This window comes from Oncorhynchus kisutch, linkage group LG23, assembly GCF_002021735.2.
Source record: "Oncorhynchus kisutch isolate 150728-3 linkage group LG23, Okis_V2, whole genome shotgun sequence".
NCBI lineage: Eukaryota > Metazoa > Chordata > Actinopteri > Salmoniformes > Salmonidae > Oncorhynchus > Oncorhynchus kisutch.
The window spans coordinates 13763061-13775448 of record NC_034196.2 but is presented as its reverse complement, the minus strand read 5'-3'; the positions used below and the strand labels follow the sequence as shown (position 1 = coordinate 13775448).

General features: G+C 40.9%; 1 protein-coding gene across 3 annotated transcripts in view; it reads right to left on the bottom strand.

The window, feature by feature from the left end:
• Positions 1-12105, bottom strand: part of rab11fip1b (RAB11 family interacting protein 1 (class I) b) — a 33437-nt gene extending 21332 nt beyond the window's left edge. For 2 of the 3 annotated variants that reach the window (XM_031803304.1, XM_031803307.1), the window contains exon 1: positions 4382-4867. In XM_031803304.1, coding sequence (XP_031659164.1) covers positions 4382-4731 — 350 coding nt within the window. In that variant the 5' untranslated portion in view covers positions 4732-4867. Of the gene's footprint in view, positions 1-4381; positions 4868-11912 lie in introns of those variants that run through there. The other variant, XM_031803305.1, reaches the window with a different exon arrangement.
• Between the last annotated feature and the right edge of the window lie 283 nt (positions 12106-12388).

The window sequence follows — 12388 nt, the reverse complement described above, 5'->3', positions numbered from 1 at the left end:
CCTATCACTGTCACACAGAGGGGGGAAAAACTATCCGCCGTGGAGATCCTCAGTCCTGTCTCCAGACTGTCTCCTACTCAGATAAAGCATGTAGCATGAAACCAATTATCATCATGGAGAATGGACTTTACATAGGGCATGAGAAGTCTGATCCTATATAAGGAGATGGCAAATCCTGATGGATCTTTGCATAGGTCATCAGAAAGATGCAAAAACCAAACTAGATTTACTCTAAAAGTCTAACCAAGAAGCACTCTCCTTACACATCACAAGACACAGCAATATCCACTTACCAGACTTAAGTGTGTGCGTGCAGTGCACATCACCTGGTGCTGTGTATAGCAGCGAAATAAGACATGGGCACATGTTGTGTGTGGACTGAAATACCTAGAGACAGCTTAGTGAGATGTAAAATTTCTCAAGAAGTTGTGAAATAAATAAGCCTGCAGCCTAATTAATACACCCCCCCCCCCCCAAGAACGTTACTTAATTTAGGACGAAAAACAGTAAAGACTATTGCATGTTTCCCAGTTGAAACAGTTCCCGCATATATTATGATGACATTTTGAGATGTTTTTGTTTGGTTTGGGTTTTCGGCAGGGTTTTTTCAGCTGTTCGCTCGTACAAAAATATTATTAAATTAAGTGTTTGTCATTCAATGAGAGAACTAGAAAACTTCACACACAGTAACTTCACACACAGTAATGTACAACAATGTCATTTCTCTATGTACATTTCACAGGAATTGACTCAATGGTATAGAGCAGGGCTCTCCAACCCTGTTCTTAGCAGCACATTTATCTGTGCATATTTTTCTTCAACTCTTTTTATCACAATGAAGGTACATGGAGTACCTCCTCTGTGGCATAACTATGTCAAGGACAAGGCTGTTCATAAACAGATACTTTATAAGAGTGACTGCACCAAACACAGATTTAATCTGCAAACCTTATTATAGGGGCCATATTTTGAATAAAAGGCTGGCTTTCAGTTATGTCTCTCTCTCAGTGAATGTTTGTGTGCATGTGGGGGAGAGACTCAGCTGCACATTGTGATAAGAATGGTTTGTGTCAAGGAAGGCATTGTTTTATCAGCCATTCAGGGTTACACAGGAAGAGTATATGCTGAAAGAGAACAATAGCCTAAATGCTGACTCGCACAGTGTTCCATCTCTTTCCATTAGTCTATCATGCCTATGAGCAGCAGTAGTACTGCACGTTGTGTACTTCACACTGGGATGCGAGACTGCTGCGTGGAGATGATACTCTGACGCCGGGCCTTTTCATACTAAATGACCCTTTCATTTACTTTTCTATTCTGTTCTTAGTCAACTCCCTCCACCCAGCTAACGCCACTACAGTTTACTTCCTTTTCACTGATGTTAAGTAAAGTTACTTCTCCTCTTGTTCTTTTCCAATGCCCGGCCCTTCCCTAGCAGGGTGTTGTTCACAAGGGTCTGTTGAGAGTAGAGGTCAACCGATTAATCGGAATGGCCGATTAATTAGGGACGATTTCAAGTATTCATAACAATCGGAAGTCTTTTTGGGCGCCGATTTGACGATAAAAAAATATGTATATAATTTTTAATATAAAAAAAACAACCTTTATTTAAACTAGGCAAGTCAGTTAAGAACACATTCTTATTTTCAATGACGGCCTAGGAACGGTCAGTTAACTGCCTTGTTTAGGGGCAGAACGACAGATTTTCACCTTGTCAGCTCGGGGCACCAATCTTGCAACCTTACAGTTAATTAGTCCAACGCAATAACGACCTGCCTCTCTCTCGTTGCACTCCACAAGGAGACTGCCTGTTACGCGAATGCAGTAAGCCAAGGTAAGTTGCTAGCTAGCATTAAACTTATCTTATAAAAAACAATCATAATCACTAGTTAACTACACATGGTTGATGATATTACTAGATATTATCTAGCGTGTCCTGCGTTGCATATAATCTGACTGAGCATACATGTATCTAAGTATCTGACTGAGCGGTGGTAGGCAGAAGCAGGCGCGTAAACATTAATTCAAACAGCACTTTTGGGCATTTTTCCAGCAGTTCTTCATTGTGCGTCAAGCATTGCGCTGTTTATGACTTCAAGCCTATTAACTCCCGAGATGAGGCTGGTGTAACCGAAGTGAAATGGATAGCTAGTTAACGCGCGCTAATAGCGTTTCAAACGTCACTCGCTCTGAGCATTCTAGTAGTTGTTCCCCTTGCTCTGCATGGGTAACGCTGCTTCGATGGTGGCTGTTGTGTTGCTGGTTCGAGCGAGGAGAGGGACGGAAGCTATCCTGTTACACTGGCAATACTAAAGTGCATATAAGAACATCCAACGCTCATGTTAAAAGGAACCACCAGCTTTCATATGTTCTCATGTTCTGAGCAAGGAACTGAAATGTTAGCTTTCTTACATGGCACATATTGCACTTTTACTTTCTTCTCCAACAATTTGTTTTTGCATTATTTTTTTTATTTAAACCAAATTGAACATGTTTCATTATTTACTTGAGGCTAAATTGATTTTATTGATGTATTAAATTAAGTCAAAATAAGTATTGTTGTAATTGTCATTATTACAAATAAATGTAAAAATTAAAATAAAATCAAAATAATCAGCTGATTAATCGGTATCGGCTTTTTTGGTCCTCCAATAAACGGTATCGGCGTTGAAAAATCGTAAATCGGTCGACCTCTAGTTGAGAGGTGTGACATGATATCCACACAGGCACCTATCAGTGAACAACTACAAGGATTGTCTGGGTGTGTCCTGTTCACTGAGAAACTTTCAAAACAACTTGACATTTTCACCACAGAGAAGAATGAACTGTCCTTTGTTGTCTAACGTTAATTGAATTACAGAGCTATATTGGGATGAAATAATAATTGGGCTTAACTGTAAGTGTCCATTCCTTACTGCTTTGGCAATGCAGCTTGTGATAGTGCAGCTGTAAGGCCAGAGAGTTGGTTTCAAATGTTTACATAACTACTCAGCTACTGCGTACAGTATAACAGCTGTGACTGCTATGTGGCCCCTAAGTAGACTCCACAAGCGGGCACGAATGTCCCTGATATGCTTGCTCAGTATTCCAAACACTAGCAGGGAGGTGTAGAAGGAAAGGATGAGTCTTTGGGGTGTTGTCAGTCACTCTGTAACATGGAAGGAGGGTGTGTGAACCTGACTATTATTCAAAACTGGATCAGTATTTTTTTTAGACGCAATGGCCTCCCTCAAAGGGAGATGCGTTAACTAAACAGAAAACTTGTTTACACGCACAGTAATCTACATCAATTATGGAATGTCTCTATGTACATTTCACAGTAATTGACTCAACCCTAATCTAGTTCACCTGATTCTAATAATTAGCTGGTTGTTAAGCTGAATCAGGTTAATTACAACTGGGGTTAGAGCAAAAACCTACAGGAGGGTAGCTCTCCAGGAACAGGGTCGGAGAGCCCTGGACTAGAGGGACATGTTGAACAAGCCTGACTGCATTGTTTTACATTTTTGTATGATTCCCAAATGTATTGCTCTATTTTTCTGTGAATGAATAATTACATTGGACAACAATGAGAGCTGTCACCCCTACCTACCTTGCCCTACGCTTACCCACACTGTCCTCTCAACAACAAAGCTGCACTAATAGTGAGGAGAGGCTCTCTCTCCCCCCATACAGTTATTCATCATATTTGTCATTCTGTGAGCAGTCAGTCTGTTTGTTTTGACTGTTATTGACTGTTATTATAATATATGAACACCTGAGACTTACTGATGTACATAACATTAACTTTTTTTATAACATAAATTAATACAGTCAAAATACAGTATACAGTCAAACAATTTGTGAGGTATTGGTAATGGGGTGTTGTGCTGCTCGCATGCTGCACTGTTATGAGCTAAATCTGTAGGCTGTCAAAACAAACAGAGTCACTCAATGGGAGGTGAAGGCAGGCAAGAGGAGTGAACTAAAAAGCAAAAGGGCAACAATCAATATTATTCCATAGGCTCTAACAACTGGTTGTAGCACTCTACTGAGTGAATTGTCAGAGTAAAACCGTGTGGGATAACACTTTAGGCCTTATAGCCTGCGCTTATACTGTATTGTTGTAATTAATACATAACATTATTGTTGCATGTTGAGTTGGGTGATTATTACAAAAGTGGAATATGGGAGCAGTCCCTGTTCTTCTTGTATAATTACAACCCCTATTGAAGGCCAATGGAGTAGTGACATTGTGGTGCTCCAATGTCTTAAATAGGCTATCACAACTACAGAGATTATCCATTTAAAAAGGAATTGTGTTACTAACGGCAAACACTTTCTTGAGCAATGTAGAAATAGAAAGCTGTGATTATTACTGGACAGAGACGTGAACACTCACTCAGTCTTATTGCGGGATTTAACCTCGCTGAGCTCCAACAGGTTGATGATTGCGTGCCCGAGCAACTTGTCCGATCCCACGAGAGCCCGGTGCATTACGTGGACATGCAACGTACACTTCTCTGTGTTACCGTTGTGGAAGAGCGGCAGCTCGAACGTGGCCTCCTCTTTCCACACCGGTGCCACACTCTTTTCTGCCACCGATGTAGCGAATTTATCCTTGGCCACTTGCATGATGGCGTATGCGTCGTTGGTGCCATTTTTTCCCTTTATCCTCAGGCTTCTTGCCTGAAGCACAGTTACCTGTACGCTGGTGGGATACCACTGTTGGCTCTGGTCCGATAGAGACATGGCTGAGACCTGCGGAGGTTTGGACGAGTGGGCCCCTGAATAACGTCTAGAAACGTTTTGGTGCGCTACATAGAAGTAGATAAGTTAGTGTAGCGCGACAGAGAAAAACTTTTACCTATGGACGGTTGAGGAAACAGCTGAGTGGGCGTGGTATGTTGAAATACTCTTTCGAGACAGGTTATTTGCTGAGCCAAGACACACCCACAAATGAATGACAAAGCTCGACTTTCGACCGGATGCCTGAAAAAATACCCACATCATTAGGAAACATTATCCAATAGAAGTATATATACTAAACAAAAATATAAACGCAACATGTAAAGTGTTGGTCCCATGTTTCATGAGCTGACATAAAATACCCCAGAAATCTTCCATACACACAAAAAGTTTATTTTTCTCAAATTGTGTGCACAAATTTGTTTACATCCCTGTTAGTGAGCATTTCTCATCAGCTAAAATAATCCATCCACCTGACAGGGTTGGCATATTAAGAAGCTGACATGGTCATTACACAGGTGCACTTTGTGCTGGGGACAATAAAGGGCCACTCAAATGTGCCATTTTGTCACTCAACACAATGCCACAGGATGCAATTGGCATGCTGACTGCAGGAAAGTCCCCCAGAGAATTTGTCAGTATGTCCAACCGGCCTCACAACCGCAGACCACGTGTATTCACGCCAGGCCAGGACCTCCACACCCGGCTTCTTCACCTGGAGGATCATTCGAAAGGGGGAGGGGTGCTGAGGAGTAATCCTGTATGTAATAAAGCCATTTTGTGGGGAAAAACTCATTCTGATTGACTGGGCCTGGCTCCCCAGCCCTCCCAGGCCCACCCATGGCTGCACCCCTGCCCAGTTATGTGAAATCCATAGATGAAGGCCGAATTAATTTATTTCAATTGACTGATTTCCTTATATGAACTGTAACTCTGTAAAAATCTTTGAAATTGTTACATGTTGCATTAAAATTTTTGTTCAGGCACTACAATTTTTTACATTAATCTCTATTTCCCATTGAATGTGGAAATTGGTTTATCATAGTAGGCTAGGCCTACAGCAAACGATAGAGGTAGGCCTCCATTTGGATTTATTTCGTTTAAAAATATACAGTACCAGTCAAAAGTTTGGACACACCTACTCATTCAAGGGTTTTTCTTTATTTTTACTATTTTATACTATACTATATTGTAAAATAATAGTGAAGACATCAAAACTATGAAATAACACATATGGAATCATGTAGTAAGCATAACAAGTGTTAAACCAATCAAAATATATTTATATTTCATATTCTTCAAAGTGGCCACCCTTTACCTAGATGACAGCTTTGCACACTCTTGGCATTCTCTCAACCAGCTTCACATGGAATGCTTTTCCAACAGTCTTGAAGGAGTTCCAACATATGCTGAGCACTTGTTGGCTGCTTTTCCTTCACTCTGCGGTCCAACTCATCCAAAACCATCTCAATTGGATTGAGGTCATGTGATTGTGGAGGCCAGGTCATCTGATGTAGCACTCCATCACTCTCCTTAGTCAAATAGCCCTTACACAGCCTGGATGTGTGTTTTGGGTCATGGTCCTGTTGAAAAACAAATGATGGTCCCACTAAGTGCAAACCAGATGTGATGGCGTATCGCTGCAGAATGCTGTGGTAGCCATGCTGGTTAAGTGTGCCTTGAATTCTAAATAAATCACCAACAGTGTCATCAGCAAAACACCCCCACACCAACACACCTCCTCCATCCTTCAACCTGGGAACCACACATGCAGAGATCATCCGTTCACCTACTTTGGGTCTCACAAAGACACAGCGGTTGGAACCAAAAATCTCAAATTTGGAGTCATCATACCAAAGGACAGATTTCCCCCAGTCTAATGTCCATTGCTCATGTTTTTTGGCCTACATCTCTTCTTCTTATTGGTGTCCTTTAGTAGTGGTTTCTTTGCAGCAATTTGACCATAAAGGCCTGATTCACACAGTCTACTCTGAACAGTTGAAGTTGAGATGTGTCGGTTATTTGAACTCTGTGAAGCATTTATTTGGGCTGCAATCTGAGGTACAGTTAACTCTAATGAATTTATCCTCTGCAGCAGAGGTAACTCTGGGTCTTCCTTTCCTGTTTCGGTCCTCATGAGAGCCAGTTTCATCATTGCACTTGATGTTTTTTGCGACTGCATTTGAAATTTTCTGCATTGACTGACCTTCATGTCTTAAAGTAATGATGGACTGTTGTTTCTATTTTCTTATTTGAGCTGTTCTTGCCATAATATGGACTTGGTCTTTTACCAAATAAGGCTATCTTCTGTATACCATCCCTGCCTTATCACAACACAACTGATTGGTTCAGATTGGTTCAGGAAATAAATTCCACAAATAAACTTTTAACAAGGCACACATGTTAGTTGAAATGCAATCCAGGTGACTACCTCATAAAGCTGGTTGAGAGAATGCCAATTGTGCAAAGCTGTCATCAAGGCAAAGGGTGGCTCCTTTGAAGAATCTCAAATCTAAAAAATATTTAGATTTTTTGAACACTTTTTCTTGTTACATGATTCCATGTGTTTTTTCATAGTTTTGATGTCTTCACTATTATTCTAAAATGTAGAAAAGAGTAAAAATAAAGAAAGACCTTGAATGATTTTGTGTGTCCAAACCTTTGGCTGGTACTGTATAGTATTTTCTCAGTGTGCAGACATTTCCCTGAATCCTCTTTAAAAATTTTGTTGTAACATTTCTGCTGCAATATGGAGAAAGAAAATATTATGCATGCACATATTTTACCAGGTACACTGATGAAAACACTATATTTTCTCCATGTCTTCACTTAATGCAAAACTAGACAGTATAGGCCTACACATGTGAGACTTCGTAGCTACTACCAACCTGTCCATGATAGCTGACCAACCTGTGTCAGTCAAGTCATCATGGCTTTAATAAGAGATCCAGGCTCACCAGGACAGGTCTATTGAAGCAGGAGCCTGCAGAAAATGGGCGCGTTCCCCTCCCCAGGTGTTGCTGACGTCTGCTAGATCTTGCAACGCCTAGATAGGTATTTTACGTATCAGCAAACTACATCTTATGTTATAGAAATCTGTCAGTCGATGACATGGTCGATGACGTGGTACGCAATCATTGGTTGATGCATGCAACATCTGAGCTGGGGAACGTGACCAATATCTACCTGACACTCAGACCAAGTAGTAGTGAGGAAAAATGAATCTCTGCACAGACAGCATCATCTCCTCCAATGTACCTTACCCATCTTTATTTACATAAAAGTAATTGTCATTCCAGTAGAATTGACTCTGAGCAGAATTCAAATGAACCAAATTCTCTCTCTCTCTCTCTCTTTCTCTTTCTCTCTCTGTACCAGATAATATTAATTTTGTCTGTTGGAAAAGGACTGAATTGCCAAAACACCCTATCATGGTTTTAGTTCTAAAGCTACACAAGAAAAAACTATTCTCAGTGTTATCCTGGAAACCCAGTAGCCAGTTATGATTGAATGCTTGAGGCATTCAGTATTGAAAGAAATGGTTTATAATCATTTTGGCTTCTGGCCCATGCTGAATGTTGAATGTCCATCTTCCACATATGCCTTCGGGGCTTTCTTATATCACTCATGCAAATGTCTCATCTCCTATTCAAAAGTGATCACTTAATTTTTTTTTACATAATAACAGCTGATTTGTATTCAGATCATTCTATTTAAACTCATCAATTTAATATACCAGCTCAATATCTAAATTCAATTCAAATCATGGTTACACATAGTTAAATGATGTAGTTTTATTGTAATAAAATCGCACACACTTTGGGCAAACTAACACAGGCAGCCAATGTGTAAAGGTTGCCCCCTACTGCTTCATTCTGTAGCTAGAGGACTCCAGGGCCCTGTTTCAGAAAGCAGGTTTAACAAACTCTGAGTTTAAACCTGAACTCTGGGTTGACTAACTCTGAGCTGTCAAACTTATTCAACATTTTATATAATATGTATGTGTGTGTTTGTGTGTGTGTTTAATATTTATGCAGGTGCAACCCAACAGGCACAAAACATACTTGGCAGCAACTGAAGATTAAATATAAATATACTTCAAACAGGTAAGGTATAATTTCATTACAAGCAATTGTGATGTTGTTTAGCCTACACTACATAATTAAACAGCATTCAATGGCTACATTCAACATGTGATATATTTAAGTAGTGACATTTTTCAACAACAAAAAACATTTCAGCCATCCCAACACTGCCAGTATTTAATATTGTTTATTTGAAAGTAACACCTAAATGCCTTTATACATACAAGTCTCCAAATGTTGTGCTTACTGGACATGTTCAAATTTGACCTCCGTTATAGCCAATATAAAAAAGTCTGAGGGCTGATAAACGGGTAGGGGTCCACCACCACACAGAGGCTGAAGAGATGACCCTCAGTCAAAACAGTGGGTGACCTATTACTGAAGGTATCATTGGAAGAAGCTCATCTGACCCAACCACCCCCCAGGACACAATGGCCTATATAAGAGGTTAGTTATTGAAATTAATTATATACTGTATGTACATTCATTCTTTTGCCAGTGTTGCCTCAGTGACCCCCCCCCCCCCCCCCCCCATCCACCTTAGACACAACTTGGCACATTGATTTTCTTGTAGCGGTGCAATTCTTTGCAATTGACTGCTGTTACTTTTTCAGATTCTTAGTTGTCCTTCAGACATCAATCTATTTTAAGGTGACTCGGAGCTATATATTTGAGAAATTGTGATGTGGCCTGCACACTGTTGTAAAAACCAAATTCAAATTAGGTGGGGCACTTTTCTGGGAAAAGTTTTCATTTGTCTAATCTTCATCTTCTACCAGTTACTGACAGTGTATTCTGTCTGGTGGAACCTTCTGCCATAACATACCTCCATGCAGTTGTAAGTACTCTTAATACTCCACAGATTTCTCATAATGGTTTAGAGTTGAACATCAAAATGGTTCATTTTCATTACAGGAGGATAATGAAGACCACTTGTCAGCTGCCACAGAGAGAAGATACAGAGAAGTCTATTGAGGTTTACACCTTAAAAATAACCATCTAACAGTTGGTAGTGTTGTATCATAATAAAACATTCACCTTTTTCTCTAACAGAGCAATGATGGAAATTACAATGGGGAAGAGGGTCCCTCCACCTCCACAGTACAACTTACCTCAGTAAGATGTTGTTCAGCATTGGCCCATGACTTAGTAGACCTGGCACTGTGAAATTGAATGTCATTTTTTTGTGTTTCTATAGCTCCCTGTGAAACAGCTGTACAAAGTGTACTTAGAGAAACAAATTGAAAAAATGTCATTTAGAAATGTACCACAAGGCTGCAGATGCAAAATATAAACATAGAAATGCAACTGCTGGAACATCAGTTAAAGGGGATGAGGTGTCCACAGGTAGAACATCAGTTAAAGGTGGTGAGGTGTCCACAGGTAGAACACCAGTAAAGGTGGTGAGGTGTCCACAGGTAGAACATCAGTTAAAGGGGTGAGGTGTCCACAGGTAGAACATCAGTTAAAGGTGGTGAGGTGTCCACAGGTAGAACACCAGTTAAAGGTGGTGAGGTGTCCACAGGTAGAACATCAGTTAAAGGTGGTGAGGTGTCCACAGGTAGAACATCAGTTAAAAGTGGGAGAGGTGTCCACAGGTAGAACATCAATTAAAGGTGGTGAGATGCACACAGGTAGAACATCAGTTAAAGGTGGTGAGGTGTCCACAGGTAGAACATCAGCTAAAGGTGGGTGAGGTGCCCACAGGTGGATTTTACTTGTCTGAACAACACAAAAAATACAAACTGCTGTACTGCATTTGTACTTGCAGGAAATAAGGAAGACTTCATAAAAAGAAAGGCATATTGTCTTTATTTGACACTGGGGAGGTGATGGATCAATCAGAAATGATGGTAGCATATTGTGTCTCTGACTGCTCTTCCATCTCATGCGTCAGCGGGGTGGTTAGGATCATTATCAGGATCGTTCACTGGTTGAGTAGGACATTGATTTCTTCTAATTGTGGCAATGTTGTGGAGAATCACACATGCCACAATGTCACATGCCCTTTCTAGGGTGACTCGGAGCCTACGAAGGCACTGGAACCGGGCCTTGAGCATCCCAATGGTCATCTCTACCCTGGCTCGTGTCCTGCAGTGAGCCAAGTTATAACGTTGCTGAGGGCCGGACATAGGATCAGAGTAAGGGGTCAGCAAATAGGGGTGTGTTTGGAAAGACTTCCTATTCACATATGCAGCCAATCACACCTGGAAACCATAAAACATATCAAATGAACTGATTAGAGCTTCAAGTCTCAAAGCTTCATACTAAATTAATTAATTATTGCTTTGATTGATACCTGCACTTTTGTGGAATTCTTCTGAGTCTTGTGGGTCTGTGACTTGAACACCACAAGAGTACAGTACACGTTTCAGTGCAAGAGTCACATTTCTGACAGACAGCCAGACAGACGGTTGCCTTGTAAATATGCTCAGCGTCACCGACGTTATATAGAAAACTCCCGTTGGCAAAAAAAACAAGTGCAACACAAATAATTTGTTTCCGAACTGAGAGTATGTCCACGATGTGTCAAATGAACGATATAAGGGCTGAGAATAGTGTTCAGATGAATGATCGATTGTGCAGAAAAATGGAAACGCTCAAACACATAAACATCAGGGAATGATTAAACATCCAAGCGGGGTCTGATCGCCCTCTCCCGACAGATTTCTGTGGAGTATTTGTGCTTCAATATCAACTGTCTCTTCCAGAAAAGGACATGCCATGTCTGACACCACCTTCACTCTGCAGGCTTCAGCTAAAGAGGAGGAGAAACTCCGGGTAAATTGAAGAAAACCTGCCAGCGAGCAGGTTAGCTTCCTTCAAGGAGTATGTTGCCATAGTAACATAGTGACTTGAAGTTAAACTGAACTGGCTTTGTGAAACCGAAATCCCAGATTTTCCTTCAACTCTGAGTCTACTGAGTTTTCACTACACCTGCTTTCTGAAACAGGGCCCTGATATCTCAAGAGGTGATAAGTACAATGTTTGTCTATCTGTTGTCTAGTACTGTCTTTTTGCTAGATGGGGCCATCTACTTTAAGTGCTGCCTCTCTTCCCAGTAGTTTACTCGGTGTGTGAACTGCTGACTGCTCATACCTTGCAGATGATTGTTGACACATCAACCAGGATTAAGGGTGGTTTCTCCTCTGTTGATAAATGGAATGTGCAGGTGGGTGAGCCGGTCAAGGATCGATTCAGACGAAGTAGTAGATTGTATGACAAGCGACAGTTTATTCAGAGTGAAGATATTTGGCACAGCGTGCACGGGCTCTTTCTAGTAACTCCGAGTGAGCTAGAAGAGGGAGAGCCCCTAATACAGTTTGTTTACATGTTTTATACAGCACAGAAAGTAGGTTGAGTCTTGGAGTCCTGGTTCTCTGGTTGGATCAGGTCCAGGCGTAGCCTCTGCTGATTGGCTCCTGCAGCCCATGCTTCAGCCGTTGCTTAATGTCCTTGTTGTTTTCCTGAGTCCAGGGTGTGTGTGTGTGTGTGTGTGTCCTAGATAAGTTTATCTTATGCAGCTTATGTGTGCAATGAGTCTGTGTGTCTTAATGTATGTGTGTTCCTGTTTT